This window comes from Capricornis sumatraensis, chromosome 4 (assembly GCF_032405125.1).
Source record: "Capricornis sumatraensis isolate serow.1 chromosome 4, serow.2, whole genome shotgun sequence".
Lineage (NCBI taxonomy): Eukaryota > Metazoa > Chordata > Mammalia > Artiodactyla > Bovidae > Capricornis > Capricornis sumatraensis.
The window spans coordinates 121,463,722-121,483,222 of NC_091072.1; the positions used below are offsets into that span (position 1 = coordinate 121,463,722).

General features: G+C 37.8%; 1 protein-coding gene across 11 annotated transcripts in view; it reads right to left on the minus strand.

Moving 5' to 3' along the window:
* Positions 1-19,501, minus strand: part of BICD1 (BICD cargo adaptor 1) — a 244,969-nt gene that overhangs the window by 23,742 nt on the left and 201,726 nt on the right. For 3 of the 11 annotated variants that reach the window (XM_068969867.1, XM_068969868.1, XM_068969869.1), the window contains exons 5-8: positions 16,206-17,297; positions 12,120-12,271; positions 8,571-8,888; positions 7,418-7,611 (exon numbers count right to left, since the gene is read on the minus strand). In XM_068969867.1, coding sequence (XP_068825968.1) covers positions 7,418-7,611; positions 8,571-8,888; positions 12,120-12,271; positions 16,206-17,297 — 1,756 coding nt within the window. Of the gene's footprint in view, positions 1-7,417; positions 7,612-8,475; positions 8,889-12,119; positions 12,272-16,205; positions 17,298-19,501 lie in introns of those variants that run through there. The other 8 variants (XM_068969876.1, XM_068969871.1, XM_068969870.1 and 5 more) reach the window with 7 other exon arrangements.

Below are 19,501 nucleotides of genomic sequence, written 5' to 3' on the forward strand. Positions count from 1 at the left end.
CATCTGCTGGATCATTGAAAAAGCAAGAGAGTTCCAGAAAAACATCTACTTCTGCTTTATTGACTATGCCAAAGCTTTTGACTGTGTGGATCACTACAAACTGTGGAAAATTCTTCGAGGGTAGGAAATACCAGACCACCTTACCTGCCTCCTGAGAAATCTGTACGCAGGTCAAGAAGCAACAGTTAGAACGCACATGGAACAATGAACTGGTTCCAAATTGGGAGAAGAGTACATCAAAACTGCATTTTGTCACCCTGCTTATTTAACATACGCAGAGTACATCATGTGAAATGCTGGGCTGGATGAAGCACAAGCTAGAATCAAGATTACAGGGAGGAATATCAATCGCCTCAGATATGTAGATGACACCACCTTTAAGGCAGAAAGCGAAGAGGAACTAAAAACTTCTTGATGAAAGTGAAAGTAGAGAGTGAAAAAGCTGGCTTAAATCTCAACTTTCAAAAAATGAACATAATTTCATCTGGTCTCATCACTTCATGCCAAATAGATGGGAAACAATGGAAAGAGTGACAGACTTCATTTTGTTGGCCTCCAGAATCACTGCTGTGGTGATTGCAGCCATGAAATTAAAAGTCGCTTGCTCCTTGGAAGTAAAGCTATGACCAACCTAGACAGCATACTGAAAAGCAGAGACATTACTTTGCGGACAAAGTTTCATCTAGTCAAGGCTATGGTTTTTCCAGTAGTCATGTATGGATGTGAGAGTTGGATCACAAAGAAAGCTGAGCGTAGAATTGATGCTTTTGAACTGTGGTGTTGGAGAAGACTCTTGAGAGTCCCTTGGATTGCAAGGATATCAAACCAGCCAATCGTAAAGGAAATCAGTCCTGAATATTCATTGGAAGGACTGATGCTAAAGCTGAAGCTCCAATACTTTGGCTACCTGATGTGAAGAACTAACTCACTGGAAAAGACCCTGATGCTGGTAAAGACTGAAAGCATTAGGGGACAACAGAGGGATTAGATGGTTGGATGACATCACGGACTCAGTGGGCATGACTCTGAGCAAGCTCCAGGTGATGGTGATGGACAGGGAAGCCTAGAGTCCTGCAGTCCATGGGGTTACAAAGAATCAGACAGGGCTGAGCAACTGAACTGAACTGAGTACACTAGCATATGCTAAATGACACACCCATCAGCACCATCACAGTTCTGAGGCTGATCATCAAAGGCAAAACAGGACAGTGACCCAACTCCTGGAAAAACCTGCCCCTTCCCCAAAATAGTTGGAATAATCCTTCTAGTCATTAGCCTGTGAAATTACCCAGCCCTTTAAAAACACTAACCACGCCATACTCAGGGGCTGCTCTTGCCTTCTGAGATGGCCCACACTCTGTGGAGTGTATTTCTCGCGAAATCCATTTCTTACCTATCTCTCTGTCTCTCACTGAATTATTTCTGTGATGGGACTTCAAGAAACTGAGTTTCATTAAGTTCTGAAATTAAGTGTGATATCAGTTAAAAGACCATGGGTTCAAGTCCCAATCTGAGTTATATGGTTTCAGTTGTGTTTTGGCTTGACACCCATCAAGAGGAGAACCCAGTTTTTTGGGTAACATTCAGTCAGTCAATCAGTCAGTTTAGTCACTTAGTCATGTCCAACTCTTTGCAACTCCATGGACTTCAGCATGCCAGGTTTCCCTGTCCATCACCAGCTCCTGGAGCCTACTCAAACTCATGCCGATCACATCAGTGATGCCATCTAACCATTTCATCCTCTGTTGTCCCCGTCTCCTCCTGCCTTCAATCTTTCCTAGCATCGGTTAACATTACCCACATCTAATCCACTCTCCACCTCGTTGTCAGGTGGAGACTAAATACAATATGTAGACTTATAAACTAAAAATCTTCTCCTCTTCTGAAAACTTATCTGTGCCCTTGGAATAAAGTCTACTCTCACTAACCTGGCCCTCTACCTTCAAGTCCCTGTCTGCCTTCCTAGAGTCATTCCCATCACTCCCAAGTCCTGATCCAGTTTCTAGCCCCTAATTCATCAGCCTTTGTGCAAGCTGATCTCCTATAAGGCTTTTCTCTTTATCCACACCTGCGCCTCTGCCTTCTGCCTATTAAGGTCTACAGTTACCTCTCATGATCACTACTTGCATTTCTTTGGGCAGGATTTCCTCATCACCCCAATCCTTCTATTTACCAGGAATATTTACTAATATCATTAGTTATTTGCCTATCTACCTCCCCTTAAAGTGGATAACAGAGGTGATGTTTTATTTGAATATCACTGGGTTGGGAAGATCCCCTGGAGAAGGAAATAGCAACCCAGTATTCTTGCCTGGAGAATCCCACGGAGTGAGAAGCCCAACAGGATACCATCCATGGGGTTGCAAAGAGTCAGACATGACTGAGCAACTAACACTTTCACATTATACATAAGTAAGTAAATGAAAATCGCTCAGTTATGTCCAACTCTTTGCAATCCCATGGATTACACCAAAAGCAAAAAAAAGTGCCTGACACATAGTAGGTGCCCAATATACTTTGCTAAATTTTGACAAACAAGTGAATGAGAAAATGAGTTAATGAAAGAAATGTGATTTGGGTACATATTTAAGAATATAGGCTTTGCAATACAACAAACACATAAACATATTTACTATTTGAATGTAGGGAAATGCAAAGGCAATTTTCACTAATGAACATGTTTAGTAACATGTTTGTTACTAAAGGAGTGAGTACATACTAAGGTTAATATATTTCTATGAGCTTCTTTAAAAATTGGTAAGATCTAAAATATCATAGAAAAATTTCAGATTTCAAAACCATTCTTTCACATTAGTTCAGTAATGGTTTCAGAGAGAGAGGAGGAAGGAAAAGAGTGAAGTAGGGAGGAACAGAGGAACTGAAATGACACCGGGAAGCAGAACATTCAAAAGAAAAAGCTTCTACAGGGAAAACACAAGTTCATGAAGAGCAAACTGCTCAGGCTATTACTTCAAGAAGAAAGTTCAAGCTTGCTTTTTGAAGTTTCAGATTTCTTATTTATCCTGTTGCGATACTATGATTTATAAGAAATGTATATTTGGTCTTTGTCCAGGATTCCTGGCTCTTAGCTCCCCAAATGTTGGAATTTCTTAAGTGCTAAGAATGACAAAAGTGTCTCTTGTGTTAATGAGATGACTTTAGGACCCCACCTAAGGGTGGAGGCTGGTTGCCAGGGGAACCAACCACAGAATTAGAGAGTTGGAACTTTCTGTTTCAACCCCTGAAGTTGAATCAATCATCAAACGGCCAATGATTTAATCAAACTCATGCTTCTGTAATGAAGCCACCATAGAAATCTTAAAGGACAGGGTTCACAGAACTTCTGGGTTGGTGAACACGTGGAGATTACAGGAGGAGTGTCACACTGGAAGAGTAGGCAAACTGTGGCACATTTCCCTGTTTCTTGCCCTACAAATCTCTTCTGTCTGGCTGTTTCTGAGTTACTTTTTTTTAAAAAAATAATAAACCAGTGATTGAGGAAGTAGCAAATTAACTGAACCTGAAGAGGGGTCGTGGGAACTCCAATCTATAGTGGTGGTTCAGAGACACAGGTAATAAATAGCCCAGGCTTTTGATTGGCTTAAGAAGTGGGGATGAGGGTGTGGGGCAGTCTTGTCAGATTGAGTCCTCAGTGTGTGGAATTGGATGCCATCTCCAGGTAGCTAGTGTCAGAATTGAGTTGAATCCTATGGCAACCAGCTGATATCAAAGAACTGCTTGGTGTGCTGAAGCATTCCCTTCTCCCCCTCCTCACGCTGCAATCGGGTCCAGGAACATAATAAACTTGTACAAATGGTGCAGTTAGGTCTTTACCACAGAAGTAACATCTCTGGCCTATGATCTGAATAGATTCCTTTCATATACTCGGGTAGATTGATTTTAATTATTGATTAATTTGTAAGTTTCTGTTAATTACATAGACCTAGGTAGTTAAGGCATTGAGATGAAATGTTGGCTACAAAATAACCACTAATATTATGCAGATATACTATCTGCTGTCTGATTGTAAACTTGATATCAGAAGGGAAGCCTTTGATTCAAGTTCTGCAAAGCTACATGAGGGGAGGATGTTGAAGTTTGTATGCTGGATAAGGATAAGTCAGGAGAAAGAAAGTCAGTAAGTCACGGCCAGAAACTCTGGAATTTCTAGAGCTGAGGTAGCAGAGGCTGAGCCATAGCCAGAATTTTCCTCCACAAAGTTTTACTAATATTAGAAATCAATCAGAACAATGTACTAATAAATTAGCACAAAACAGTCTACTAATTTTGAAAATTAATGCCCTTTTCTAGAACTGATTTTCCAGAAATTGAGAAATTGTGCCTTGAAGATGATGGGGTTTTCTGCTAAGCATCTCATAGAAGTGAAATCTATTTGTAAATATTCTATATATGGTAAATAATATTTTATGTTTTATTTTAAAATTTATATTAGATTTATATCTTTTGGAATTCCTCAACCAAAGAATCCAAAACAAATTAGACTAATATAATTTACATTGATTTAGTTTCTTCAATGATCCTCAATAGAAACAATCTGTATATAGACTTACTAGAATAATTAAAATCACCTAAAAAATAAACTAAAAAATATATTATAGAAAAATTAAAAATACATTTTAGAAAACAATGCCTATTAAAAAATTCTGATAAATTAACAGGAAATTGTCCTTTTAAAATGATGAATATAGATTGTTACCAGCAAGTAAATCTATAATAATAAATAGCTTATATTAAACTCAAGAATAATAAATACTCATAAAACCTATTACTTGCCATGGGTATAAGATATTCTTGCATAGAACATAGGATTGGATATAAATGGCACACTTTCCCTCTCTTAGCTTAATGAAACATTTTATATAGTGAAAGCATTGTAAATAATGTTTAATATGCCTTATCCAATATAATTTAGTCTAGGAAAAATATATACTGTCAATAATGCAAATATTTGTAGAAGGTACAGTTTGATGTAGACAGCTAATCAGTTTCTATTTATTTAAACAGAACCTTTCAGAAAATGTTGCTGGGTTGATCTAAGAATTTATTAAGGACTAATCTGGTTGGTTCCATGACATAAGATTGAAAAATCTTTAGGCTATAATAACAGATTTACTTCCTTCATACTTTTATTATTTTAACTTCAAATAAATGGTTAAAATGTTTCATCAATATGCTAAGTTGTAATTAAAATGCTTTTCTGTCCTAATGATGATTCTGAATTCCACATTATTTATATCTCATCTTATATATAGCAATCATTTCTAAGGTCTATGGCATTTTCTCATTATTCAAAACTAAAGAATTTCAGGCCACATAATAGTATTCTTATTCACGTATTCTGACTAGCAGTAGCAGAAAGATTCAGAATGTGTGAAAATGGGGAAAATATAAGACTTTCAGCACATTGAGATGCCCTTTTGGACATCACATCAGAACATCAAAATAGACCAAAAAACATAAAGATGTTCATACTTTAACCCAGTGATCTCACTCTTGAAAAAAGAATGGAATAGATGAGAAGTTGAATGCATGATATTTCTAACAGCATCTTATAACAAATAATGGAAAACCATCTAATGGTTAACAAGAGAGGAAGTGGTGATTAATGCAATGATAATATCTGAAGTAAAATTTATGATACAACCTTTAAAAATAAAAATAAGACTAGATAGTAACAGAAAAATTTATGATATCTGTTAGTGGTTTCTGCAACGTAATGACTATGATGTAAAATAGATATTAACATAAGCAAGGATCAAATAGTCATATACAAAATGAAAATAGCTGTTATTAACATTTATTATTAATTTTAGTATTATTGATATGTCACTTTAAAAATTAAAATACAATAGGTTTACTTATTAATCACAGAATTTCTTTTCTAAGTTCTAGGAGATAATGCTACTAAGTCCAGTCGGAACACAATAAGATCTTTGGATTTTATTTAACTTAGGTGTTCTGATGAATCAGGACCACTATGCGACTCACAGATACTTCAAGGTAGCTTCCAAAGGGGTCTAAAACAACAGCAAAAGGGTCACGAAAGGAGGAACCTCCAGGAAAGTCTGGCTTTTTATTTTAGGTGAACATTTTGGCTGTTAGTCTCCTCCAACTCCTTATCACACTACTTATGTCCTCAAAGATTCTTAGAATGTTTAACTTGTTCTATAAATTTTCACACCGTATCTTTTAATCCCAATCAGTAGGCTGATTCATGAATGAGATAAGGGAAGCACAGTATTAGAGATCCAAAGTCTGAGGTTTCCAAAAAGGAATTAAGGTAAAATTGAAGTAATTAAAAAAAATTTTTTTTTTTGTGGCAAAGGTAACAAACTCAAAGGTTACATTAGGGGCCAGATGACAACAGAAACAAGTGCAGCAGGCTGGGTATATGTAATTGGCAGTGAGAGGACCTGTGGTAAACTGCAGTTTGCCCTGTGTAAAAGCAGCAGCCACTACAGAGCTCCAGCAAGCTGCTGAAATGCATGAATGCAGCCTTAAGGTTGCCAGGATCATTCAAGGGAGGCCAGAAATACAGCTGTCCCGGTGAAATCTCTTGAATTTCTAACTGTTGACAACTAACTAGAATTAGTTTTTAATTTTTCATTTCTTAGATAGGCTAATAACAGCTGCCTTTGGGCTTATTTTGTTTCACAGAATTAAAGTGCACCACCTCCTGACCTATAGTTAACATGCAGGGATTTCCCAAAAGAATGATGTTTATCTGCCAGAAGTCATATTTTCAAATGAGGCCCTTCAGAGAAAAAATAAAAAATATTAGAAAAATGCAAAACAGTGAAGCTAAAATAAGTTGTCAGCATGCTGATAAGCACAAATCAATAAGGGCTTACAAACTATAAGAATATTATACTAAGACCTAAATGTTCCTGAGGAGCAAAACCTCAGGATTTTACTTTTATATTTTCAATAATTGAGAAGACATTCTGAGTCACTGCAAAAGGAGATCAGCCCAAAGAGCTTTTTATAAAGATGGCTCCCTTGACTGAAATTATGTTAAACATGATCAGAAGAAAATGTCAAAATTTGACCAAGACAGAATTGCTAGGAGCTACCAAACTGCAAATAGGACTGTGTGTCTTGCATTGTGCCTGTTGCTAGTTTCCCTTCATCTATCCCATTCCTTCCAACTCTCATTTTTCATCCTTGGCTGCTAAAAAGGGAAGTCCCTGGAGACGCCTAAGAAATGACTGTCTGGCTGAGTAAAGAAGGAATCAGGAAGCAAAGTATAAAGATGTTTTTACTTTAACAGTAGGAATTTATCATCATGAAAGTTAGACTCTGTGGATGGGTGGGTGTGAGTAGCTGGAAGGAAGGGGAGAGTTGGTCTATTCAACTCATCATTTGCATCACATGCACCCAAGGAAAAAGTGTTTACCTGGTGGAGCCACGGTTAACCTTTTTTCCTTGCTGAGCCGGTGCCCTTGGATGAATTCACTCATGGAAGGGGGGCCCTTCAGAAGAAATGACTCTGTGGAGGTGGGATCAGGGGGAACTCTTAATAAATTCTGTAGGTAGGAAGCCCCTGAAGTCCTGGGACGGCTCTGATCACAAAGGGAAGGTGAAAATTGTCTTGCAGGAGATCCAAGAAAATACATATAGGAAACAAAAAAGTTTTACTTTAATTACCTTTCAAAGCCTCACCAGTGACAACATTATTTATACTGGCATTTAATTTTTTTAACAAGTAAATCAAGATTTTCACTAAATGTTTAGTTTCCATACCAGGATACAACCCTATTTGGAAATTGTACTGGATACTGGAAAAGAGATTTATTATAGTTAGTCAGTTTGAACCACAAACAGAAAATATTTATATTGTTTGATTCTTAACTGAAAGCTCGTAAAATAAAATTTCACTCTTAACTGAAAAATACAGGGTAAGTAATTCAACATCCAGGACTCTAGAGAAAGGTCATAAAATCAAGCCATTAATAACCTTATGAGTGATTTTTTTAAAACAATATTCATATACTAAAAGAAAAAGCACAAAAACCTGCTTTTAAGAAAAACGCTATACATATTCCATTCTATTTGACTGAAATAGAGACATCTCCTTTCAGTCAGTCATCAGTTTTCAGCATATGAACAAAAGTTCCCCTAAGAGAACACATTCATCTTCTTGCCTCATTAGAGAGAAGCTGGTAAATAGCACCATTACCATTCAAATTATCACCCATGTAAAACATAGCTTCATTCTTAATATTCACTTTTCATCTACCAATTTTTAGGTTGGAGGTAAGGGAGAGGCATATTTATGCATACAAGGAACAGCAAAAATGTTAACAGACACTTGAAAAGTATATTATGATTAACCAAGAGATGGGGTGTGGGGGACAGAAACAAATAAACACAATGATCAAAAGGTTTTAATTTGGAAAAACCAACATTGGCAAGGCCCATTTATACACCCACTCCCACTTTTTCTCTTCTTTCCCTTCCTCCATCCTCCACAATAACAGCACATTAATTTTTGCAGTTAACTAAAATCTGGCCACTGCACCATACTATGAAGATCGCTGCATGCATACCTTTTCCTCTGAGTGCCACTGCTGACCCGAATGTTGGGTGTCTGTGGGCCCTGACTATGCAGGAGGTAAGTGTCTATGGTGGGCACGGTGACTGATGCCTCCCCACTTACTTTAGGGCTGCCGATCTTGCTCTTCCCAAGTTTGCCTTTGCTGCGACGGGACTGCTCATGGTCAAACTCTAAGTCCTCCAGCCGCTGGGTCAGGGCGAGTTTTTGCTGGATAGCCATTCGTAACAAAGTGTTCAGAGTCTTCTTTTCATCCTCTGCAGCTGCTAACTGTCTCTGCATCTCATCCAACTGTGTGACATATTCATCACATCTAGAACCACCAACAGAAAAGTGGTCAGGAGAAAATCTTTGTGCAATTAAATCTGGAGCTTCAGTTGAAAGTAATGAATTTTGCTAGGATTCGGAAGTAATGGATGTAATTCCATAACAATGGAAGTAATGGAATAGAAGTAATCTATTACAGTAGAAAGTTGGAAACAGAGCAGGTTCAATAACTGATAGTTCATCTATACGATGAAGTACATATGGGGGCATTCTTTTTGTTTTGTTTTGGCCTTGCTGTGAAGCGTGCAGGATCTTAGGTCCCTGACCAGGGAACCAGGGATTGAACGTGCACCACCTGCAGTGGAAGCACAGAGTGTTAACCACTGGGTTGCCAGGGAAGTCCTAGGGACATTCTTAATAGGCAGTATCTTAAACTCCAGAGATAGAATTATTGTGAGGGCTGCTCCATGACGCAAAAAAACCAACAGTAAAGTCTCAGGTAATGTACACAGCATCATAGATGTGTTATAATAATTTTATAGTCTTGCCTGTAGCATAAAAATAATAACAATATTTATAAAGAAAACATGTAGTTTATTTATATTTTTGAGTTCAGATTATAGTTGCTACTGATTTCAACATGGCACATTTGCCTGAACTAGAAACCTGAGTATCTTCAATGATTTCCCAACCAAATGATAAAGCAATAGGTGTCAGAGAAGACCAAGATTTGCAGAGGGTTTGATACAAATATAGTTGGCTTTGTTCAGGTTGGATATTGCTGCACCAGGAGGATAAGCTCAGTGGTCTTTTTTCCACCAAAAGTGACACCTGAGCGAGCATATGTTCATTTGGAATGAAGAATTATTCACACAATTATTCAGAGCTTTTTCTGAGTTTATTTACCCACTAAGAACACTCTTCACAAATCAGAAGATAGTTAATGACTTTCCAGAGTTACCAAATGTATTGTATAAACTTTGAAATTAACACAAGACTTATGGCATTAAAAAAAAAATAGACTTTGTAGTGAAAGAACTTGAGCTCCAGGTGGGTCTCAATATTTTTTAACACTGAATGTCAAGAAGCACAGTAGGAATATTATAAGAAAAATCAGGGCTTAGTAAAATAACATGTGGATTTCGGGACCCTGGATTTATTTTACTTGGTTAGATAACAATATTTTTAAAAATACAATGGAGTAGGCAGTTAATAACCTGAAAAAACAAATTTCTGTGAGAATACATTATTTTGGGGTAATAATTCTTATATAAGCCAGATCGAGACATTAAGTCAAGTTAAGTCAAGTCACTCAGTTGTGTCCAACTCTTTGCAACCCCATGGACTGTAGCCCACTAAGTTCCTCCTTCCATGGGATTCTCCAGGAAAGAATACTGGAGTGGGTTGCCATTTCCTTCTCCAGGGGATCTTCCCGACCCAGGGATCGAACCCTGGTCTCCCGCATTGCAGGCAGACGCTTTAACCTCTGAGCCACCAGAAAAGCCGAAGATCGAGATATTAAATGTCCCTTTAAATTTTTTTTGATTTCCTTTTCAAAGAGGGAGGCGTTATGCATGAAACCCATTCTCCTGTCCCTACCTCCCCATAGAGGCCAGAGGTATGCAAACTCTTCTGTGCTCAGACCAAGAAGTCAGTTCCCTTCAGTTCTCCCACACCCTTGTCGTCTCTTAGGCACTTAGCCTCCTCATTGCCACATCCAAGAGTCGATCAAAAAGTATGAGCTTGAGCCTTTTCTCTCCTGACACAAAAAGGAAGCTGGACAGATTTCAGGGCCTAGGATTTGTTTTTACATTTATATTAGCTATATGCAAGTAATTTATTGAATCTGCAAATAGAGCATAACCATAGTTATGCTTTGTGAATTTTATACCATTTGTATCATATAAAATATAGAATTATTTTTATTTTGATACTGAACTGTGACAGCAAAAAGGAAATTGCATCACTATACTGAACATCTCAAGATTTTGAAACCACCGAATCAATACTTTTTTTTTTTGAATCAATACTTTTTGAACAATCATTTCAAGTCTAAAAATAAAATACAGTGGTGCTTCATAACAAAACTGGTGGGGGGAGGTAGTAACTAACATTTGTCTAAATAATTAGTTGGGTAGTATGAAAAATTTGGTGATATATACTATAACATCTTAGAAATCATAATTTAATTCACAGTATATTAAATCTAGGCTTCCCTGGTGGCTCAGTGGTAAAGAATCTGCCTGCTAATGCAGAGACATGGATTCAGTCCCTCAGATGGGAAGATTCCCTGGAGAAGGAAATGGCAACCCACTCCAGTATTCTTGCCTGGGAAATCCCAGACAGAGGAGTCTGACAGGCTACATACAGTCCATGGGGTTGCAAAAGAGTTGGACACAACTTAGCAACTAAACAAGAACAACATATTAAGTCTAAGTAATTAGCTGATATGATGAATATTAATCTTCATTATGAAGATATCTTTTCATACAAATACTTGCTAATGATAAACACTTTTATGTACACAAAAATAAATGTCAATGGTGATAATGTACTATTTAGCTATTTCAGGAAGTGGGTTTTTCCCCCTTATTGGAGGTTTTGTTTTCCTTGGTCTAATTCTTTTGGGTACAGAAGGCTCTAGAAAAAATATCTATTATATTAACTTAAAATCATTTGTATAGGGAATTCCCTGGAGGGCCAGTGGTTAAGACTCTGTGTTTCCACTAATGGGGGCCCGGGTTCGACCCTGGGCTGGGGAACTAAGGTTTTGCAAGCCACGTGGCATGGCCAAAAAAAAAATAAAGTAAAAACACTTTCATGTAAAAGAATTGCTTGATCCAGGGTGTCCAGTAGAGGGCTTTGGAAAACAGCACAAAAGGTTTTATTTTAGATTTGTTAGAGTGGAATCTCATGTATTACTCTACACTTTGCCTTTTTAGATGACACACTAAATAACACTCATTATGCAGGAAGATGAACAAATACATTTTAAAGTCTTATCCCCATAAAGGAAAGTGAAGTTGCTCAGTTGTGTCCGACTCTTTATGACCCCACGGACTGCAGCATACAAGGCTCCTCCGTCCATGGGATTTTCCAGGCAAGGGTACTAGAACGGGTTGCCGTTTCCTTCTCCAGAGGATCTTCCTGACTCAGGCATCGAACCCGGGTCTTCCACATCGCAGGCAGACGCTTTACCATTTGAGCTACCAGGGAAGCCATGTACCACACCTTATCCCCATGTACCACACCTAAACTTGCAAGAGAAAACTGTTACCTTGTTGCAAACATTGCTCTCAGGGATGAGAAAGTTGCTGCATCTTCTTTCAAAGCCTTCAGTTCATTTCTAAGTTTTGTCATAGTTTCAGTCACCATTGCTTTTTCATTTTCATATTTGTTCTTGAGATTAGCTAATGCCACCTCAGCTGTCTAAAGCAGAAAAATGATACAGCTTACAATTTTCATATCAGGAAAATCTATCATATACATTTCTTCATGCTGGGTCTATTTCTTTCATAAATAAAAAGTAAAACTGTCTAGGTTGAATTTAATATAAACATATGAATTTCATATAAACATACTTTGCACATAGCGCAATTTTTTATGTCAAAACATAAATATCAATCTATAATATGGATAAATTGCCCTAGAAGCCAGCTGTGAACCAGAGTCATTATCAGTGACTAAGGGAAAGATATATAATAGTTTAGTAAATATTTAATGCAGATTGTTGAGAATATGGGATTTTCAGATATGAATGAATCAAAATGAAACTTTTTATAAGAAGGATTTTATCAAGAAGTTAGGGAAGAAGCACATCTTCCAAATGAAATACAATAGAACTCAAATATTCTTGTGTCATCCATGCGCAGTGGATCTGAAACATAATAGAATAAAAGGCACAAGTCATTGCGATTTATAACATGAGTATGACAAACTATAAACCTGTATTATATATTTAAGGAAAAGAATTAACAAAGAATCAATTCTTTCCTACGTCTTAGTATATAACTTCTTTACTAAATTACAGTCAAATTCTTCTTCACAATCTTCATAGAAGCAGATACATATATATATATATATATATATATATATATATACACACATATATATGCATGCTCAGTTTCTCCATCATGTCCAACTCTTTGTGATCTCATGGGCTCTAGCCCTCCAGGCTCCTCTGTCCATGGAATTCTCTAGGCAAGAGTGGGTTGCCATTTCCTACTCGAGCTATATATATATATATATGTAAAATTGGATGTGCTACCCAAGCAAGCACCACAATATTGAATGAATTAAAATATTTGTTTGAATTTGGGCATGTTTAAAGTTATTGGAATTAAGAGGGTTTCTAAGTGAGAACTAGCCTGACACAGAGTATGAAATAAAAACAAACAAACAAAAAATGCTGGCTAAATCAATGTATGAAATCAATGTACATTTAGGGACTGCCTGTTTGAAGCATAGCCTCCATGGTATTCATACTGAAGCCAAACTAGAAACACACCATTTTTACAAACTACTAACTACAGTTTTTCAGAGTATGTAAAATATTCAATGCTAATGAAAAAAGCCCATCACTAATGAAAAAACCCACTAGTAACAGGATTTCCCAGAAAGACTACCAAGGTTTCTTAGCATTTCTTTTCGTGCTTCAAGTGGATAGCTTCAATTTTCTTCTACAAAGTGCCAATCCATCCATAGAGATAGATTCTTTTTTAAATTAAAACAATGTTGGGATAGCAATGTAGTTGGTTAATGTTTTTATTCTAAAGTCACAACTTAACAGCTTTAAAAATTTTTATTGTTAACGTAACAATAATTTTGATATAATTTAACTTTAGATTAAAAGAAGTTACTCATAAAATACTTCAGTATGTTCTGTAGTGCTGTAACTCAGTGGAATCTTTAGAAACATTATAGATTCAGAAAGTTATCCATAATGCAGAAATCAACCTGGGGAAAATGGGAGCTGTTTAAATTTTTTTTAAATTTACACACAAAATCATTAAGAACAGAGAGTGAAGTTGTGAAAATGTAGATGTAACGAGTTTGTAAGCATGTGGAAGCACATGGTCAGTTATCTAAGAAGAGAAGAGAAGAAAGTGACGGTAGAGCAAGATCTGAAATAGAAGTACAAAGTCATTTATTATTTGTGAAAAATGCCCCCAAAGGACTCAGGACCGTTTAGATTTTTGTTCACAAGACTGCACGAAGCTTTTTTGGAATTGAGGAAGTCTAAGACCCATTAGCAGACTTGCTGACATCTGCATTTACTACACTCTCCTGAAGTTTATTTTTTAAACAAAAAAAATCTTGTTTCTAGCCACAGAGATCTAGATCTAGGATTCATTAGTTACTTTCTTTGCAATGTTCCCATAAATTGGATTATAGTATATCTAATATCAAACTGTAATTATCTGTTCAACTCTGACATCCCCATAAGTCTGTGAATCCTTTCCTGGAAGGCAGGGACCATGTACTGGCCTTCTTTGAATCTTTGGCATTCATCATAGCGTAGTAGTATACAGAGGGTCCTTTCTAAACATTTACTTATTTCATCAGAAGACACTGTGCTTACAAAAAACCCTAAGATATATGAAAAGAGTTATAAAGAATGGAGAACACTTAATAAAAACAGGATTCTCTTTTTTCCCTCTATGACAGAATTCTTAGCTTAGCCTTAACGATAAACATTCCACAATGTCTAAATATAGTGGATGTCCTCTGTAGATACCTCAGCCATTCATGGCACACAGCATCACAGCAATAGCCCTAACATCATTAAAATGTAAACTAAAGGCATGGCTAGAAACGTGTTTACATTTAATTTACTGAGGCCATATGGGATGTGACACTAAGGTAATGCAAATAGTACCACAAACCACTGTGAAAATTAAAATTCACCCAGAAATGCTTTGTACTGCTCTTAATTCCTACAGCACTGTTTACACCACTCTAAAGTGCTTGATGATTGGTCCTATTTTGTAAACAGTTACGGGCATATACTGAAATTCTACTAGATTACTAGTCACTTATTTTTGCATCCCTACTTACTAACTGCAATGAAATATGCAATTAGTGAATGCTTATTGACAAATTCTCTTGGTTGATCAATCATGCTTACCTATACATCTATGTCAGTTAAACATTTCAACACTTGTATTATAGACCTCCAAATTATACCAACAGGTTTATGGTAACTGAAGATAAAGAGGGTAGAAAGCTTCATTGTAGATACCCATTTAAATGCAAACGGAAAAGGACGTCTGAATCTAAATTAACTTTCACTTTCCAACACTGCTGCTGCTTCTGCTGCTAAGTCGCTTCAATCGTGTCCGACTCTGTGCGACCCCATAGACGGCAGCCCATCAGGCTCCACCGTCCCTAGGATTCTCGAGGCAAGAACACTGGAGTGGGTTGCCATTTCCTTCTCCATTCCAACACTAGTATTGCTTACATTTGCAAGAAGGTATTTGATGCTTTGTTGCTTTTCTTTATTGATATTCTTTATTCACCACTCTTTTCAAAGGTGTTTGTCAAGTCTCACTTTCCAGAGAAACTAGACGGAGGTTAAAAATATCTTCCCACCTGTATTTCACAGCACTGTCACTCAGGTAAAGTTTGAGGGAAAAACACAAATACAGACATCAAAGAGATCTAGGAGTCGGGTAGAATCATGTGGTAGCATTCCTGCTTATGTCCTAAGGACAAGATCTATGATTAGGAAATTTTTTCTACTGTTTAAGCTGTGACTCAGGTGAATTAACATTCCAAGTGGAACTAAATTTCAGATAAGTGGTCACTGACAGAGTTAGTGCATAATTTATTTTCTCTCTCTGCCTCTCTCTCTGCTCCAACTGCCTACCAGAGAGCCTTGCCAGCCTATTCTGCATCCCTCCACCTCCCTTTGCTACACTCAATGATTGCTGGGCTCCAGGTAAGTACCGCCGGGACTGCCTTTGTACATATGCACCTGGATTTTCTCTGTTCCTGCTTTAAATTCCTCACTTCTACCTCAGCAAGGCATAGCTACTCTCCTGTCTCATCCATTCACGCACTTCAAGGAAACTATTACGTTCCGATCTGGCTCTGATCACAGTTCATTTTATTTCTCTGCTGACCGGGAATTTGAACTCTCATCCTGATGGTAGTAATAGTGTTAGTCACTTAGTCGTGTCCGACTCTTTGTGACCCCATGGACTGTAGCCCTCCAGGCTCTTCTGTCCATGGAATTCTCCAGGCAAGAACACAGGAGTGTGTTGCCATTTCCTTCTCCTATCCTGATGGTAGTGGACACTAAAAGCATTCAGGCATAAACTAAAGTGTTGGCTAGCATAGGTCATCAGTAGAATGAGATCACCTGTTTGTTGGCTTTCAGCACCGCTCTCAGTGTGGCGATCTGCTCCCGTTTGGTGCTCAGCAGGGACTTGAGCTTGAGGATCTCTTCCATTAGGGCTTCCTTGTCTTTATCGATCATGGGGGCCAGCTCCCGTGCTGCAGCTCTTTGACGAGACAGTTGCAAGGACCGGTCCACAGCTTTCTGCAGATGTTTGATTTGGTCCCTGATTATGGCATTAAGGTTGTAGATATTCATTGGCTCTTTGCGAATGTCACTTGTATCTAATACTGGAGATGATGGTGGGGCAGTAATAACAGGAGAGACGGTGGGGGTCTTAGTTGGACTTGGTTCTTTGCTGGCCTCTGTGTTTTCTTTTGAAACTGGTTCAGGTGAGGTCCTTGTTTCTACCGGGGATGACACACCCCGCCTGACCAACCGTGGAGACATAAGTCCCCTGGGATCATCGGGGCCTTTCAGGCTGCCACTACGGGTGACTCTACTTTGCCTGTAGTAGTCCAACATGACCCTGTTAGGGGTTTCATTATTACACAGACATACATGATGGTAAAGCTGAGCAAGCTCCTCACTAAACGTCACCAATTCATCCTGGGCTGTATTAAGGGTACTGTGATTTTCATTGGCTATGCTGGTCATCTTTTGCAACTCATTCTCCATGTGGGCCATCTTCTCTCCACTCTCCTTGGTGGTCTTCTCAAGGCTTGTAACCTGCTCATCATACATTTGGATCTTACTCTCATACTTGGCCTTCTCTTCAGTATAGTTTTCTATAGATTTATTATATTTCTCCTTTAAGGCCTTAATTTCAGCTTTCAAATCGATCACCTCAGTTACTGCCACCCTGTATTTGCATTCAAGGATCTCTAAGCCATTGATGTCCACCTCATAATCATGGGCCTCCTCCCCCGAGTCCCGGCCCTTTTCCCCATCTAGCTCCTTGAGCTCCTTGCTGCTCTGTAGGCCCCTCATGGCATTAACATGCTCCGTGAGCCGGTGCACCCGTTCGTGCTGCTCTGTCAGTGCCCCCTTGGTGTGTTCCAGCTGTGTCTGTGACTCCTGGAGATTGGCCAGAAGAATGGCCTTTTCCCGTTCTACCTGCAATGGTAAAAGAAAGTCTTTGAGTGACTTCAAGGCAATGCCAGTGATGAACTTGACCTACTCACATTTGGACATATACACATTTTAAAAATGCAGAAGAGACAATATTCCCATTACTACAAACTGATTTGGAGTGTGTTTTCTTATTTCAGTTCGGGTAGGTCAATCAATCAAAAGATACATCATTCCAAAAGAATTATGCTCTGTATATTTACCTATCCAAATTCTTATGCCTTATACACAAGTAAATCTGGGTAAGCTTCAGTTTGATCATCTATAAAATGAGCATAACAGTCCTTGTCTCCTAGGGACGTTTGGGTGATTCAGTAAGACAGTGAACTTAAAGATCAAGGTATTATAACGCTGGGCTTCCCTGATGACTCAGTGGTAAAGAATCCACCTGCCATTGCAGGAGATACGGGTTCTATTCCTGGGTCAGGAAGATCCCCTGGAGAAGGAAATGGCAACCCATCCCAGTATTCTTGTCTGGGAAATCCCATGGACAGAGGAGTCTGGTGGGCTACAGTCCATGGCGTCACAAAGAATTGGACACCACTTGGTGACTAAAAAACCACAACAATAATTATAACGTTAGATCTTATTAACATTTGGGTAACTGTGGTCCAGTTCCTATACCTAAATGGTTCTACATGACAAACACATTTATTTTACAAATTTGTATTTGTATATGCAAAAATAACTCATCTCAGAGTTAGGATATATTTGAATACAAATCCTCTTAGCTGGGTTTCATTAGATACAACAGACAGTATTTGTATATAGCTGAAGATGAACTGATTTAGTCAGACTACTAAGCAATAATTTCAAGTGAAAATCCATATGTTATTTAATGAAAAGTCAAGACATTTGAATTTTTGATGATAAAAGAGAAGGAAAATCTCCTCAATTGTTGGTATTGTACACAATCTCAGTGAAATGGATTGTTTCAGGAGCTTAGCACCTCCAAAAAACATCAGATAGAACACTGTCTCTGTCATATATATATGCTCCACATACAGTACTAATTTCCACACAATATATTTCTGGTGGAATCTTTTGAATAGGGAATGATATCCAAATTTTATACACACATACACACACATGTATATGTGTGTGTGTATATTTTTTCTGTACAATAAGGTTGCTCTGCCCTCCTCCAAAAAAAAGTTAACTAAATTGTGGATAATTTTGTATAACTCTGGCATTACATTTTCACTCAGCTATTGAGGCTCGAAGTACTATTGAGGCTTGAAGTACTAAATTGTATTTGAATTTCAGAGCAGAGTTTAAACTATTTAAAATACATGGTGCTTTGAATTATTAAATGCAAAGCACTTTAAAGTTTAAAATTACTATTCATTTTAATTGTATATTTTAATCTCCATTTGTGAAGAACTTATTCAAGAGAGACTTGCTGAGCTAATTATAGTCTTCTATAATTATATATATAAATAATATATAATCTGCAGTGACTAAGAACATTTGCTTTATTTCTCTTCCTAAAATCTCTGTCTTCTATCTGAAACTGAAGATTTTATTTTGTGTAGTAGGGCTGGTTGTTTTGCCAGAAAACCTGAATGAGTAATTTTTTGGCCACATGGCATGCAGGACCTTAGATCCCTGACTAGGGATTAAACCTGTGTACCCTGCAGTGGAAGCACAGAGCCCTAACCACTGGACCACCAGGGAAGTCCCATCCCATAGAAATTATTTTTAATTTCACTGAGTGTTTACTTTTAAATAAACACATTAACATGTATCGAGTACTGATAAATTCTTTTGTGAAGGAACAAAAGAAAAGACAGGAATTTGCTCATTAATATTAGGACTTTCACAGGAAGAGAAATAAAAGCTGTTCTATGAGTTATTAATTTCCATAAAGTCTTTATCCTGGTTATCTGACTCTCAACTTGACACCTGAATGACTGGTGTGATTTTTGTAATGGGATACATAGTAAGGGCTTCCCAGGTGTGGTAAAGAACCTGCCTGTCAATGCAAAAGACAGAAGAGACTTGGGTTCAATCCCCGGATTGGGACGATCCCCTGGAGGAGGTCATAGCAACCCATTCCAGTATTCTTGCCCGGAGAATCCCATTCCTCAGGAGCCTGGCGGGCTATGGTCCATAGGGTCACAAAGAGTTGGACATGACTGAAGCGACTTAGCACACAAATAGTATGAGTATGCAAAACAGAATTAAGA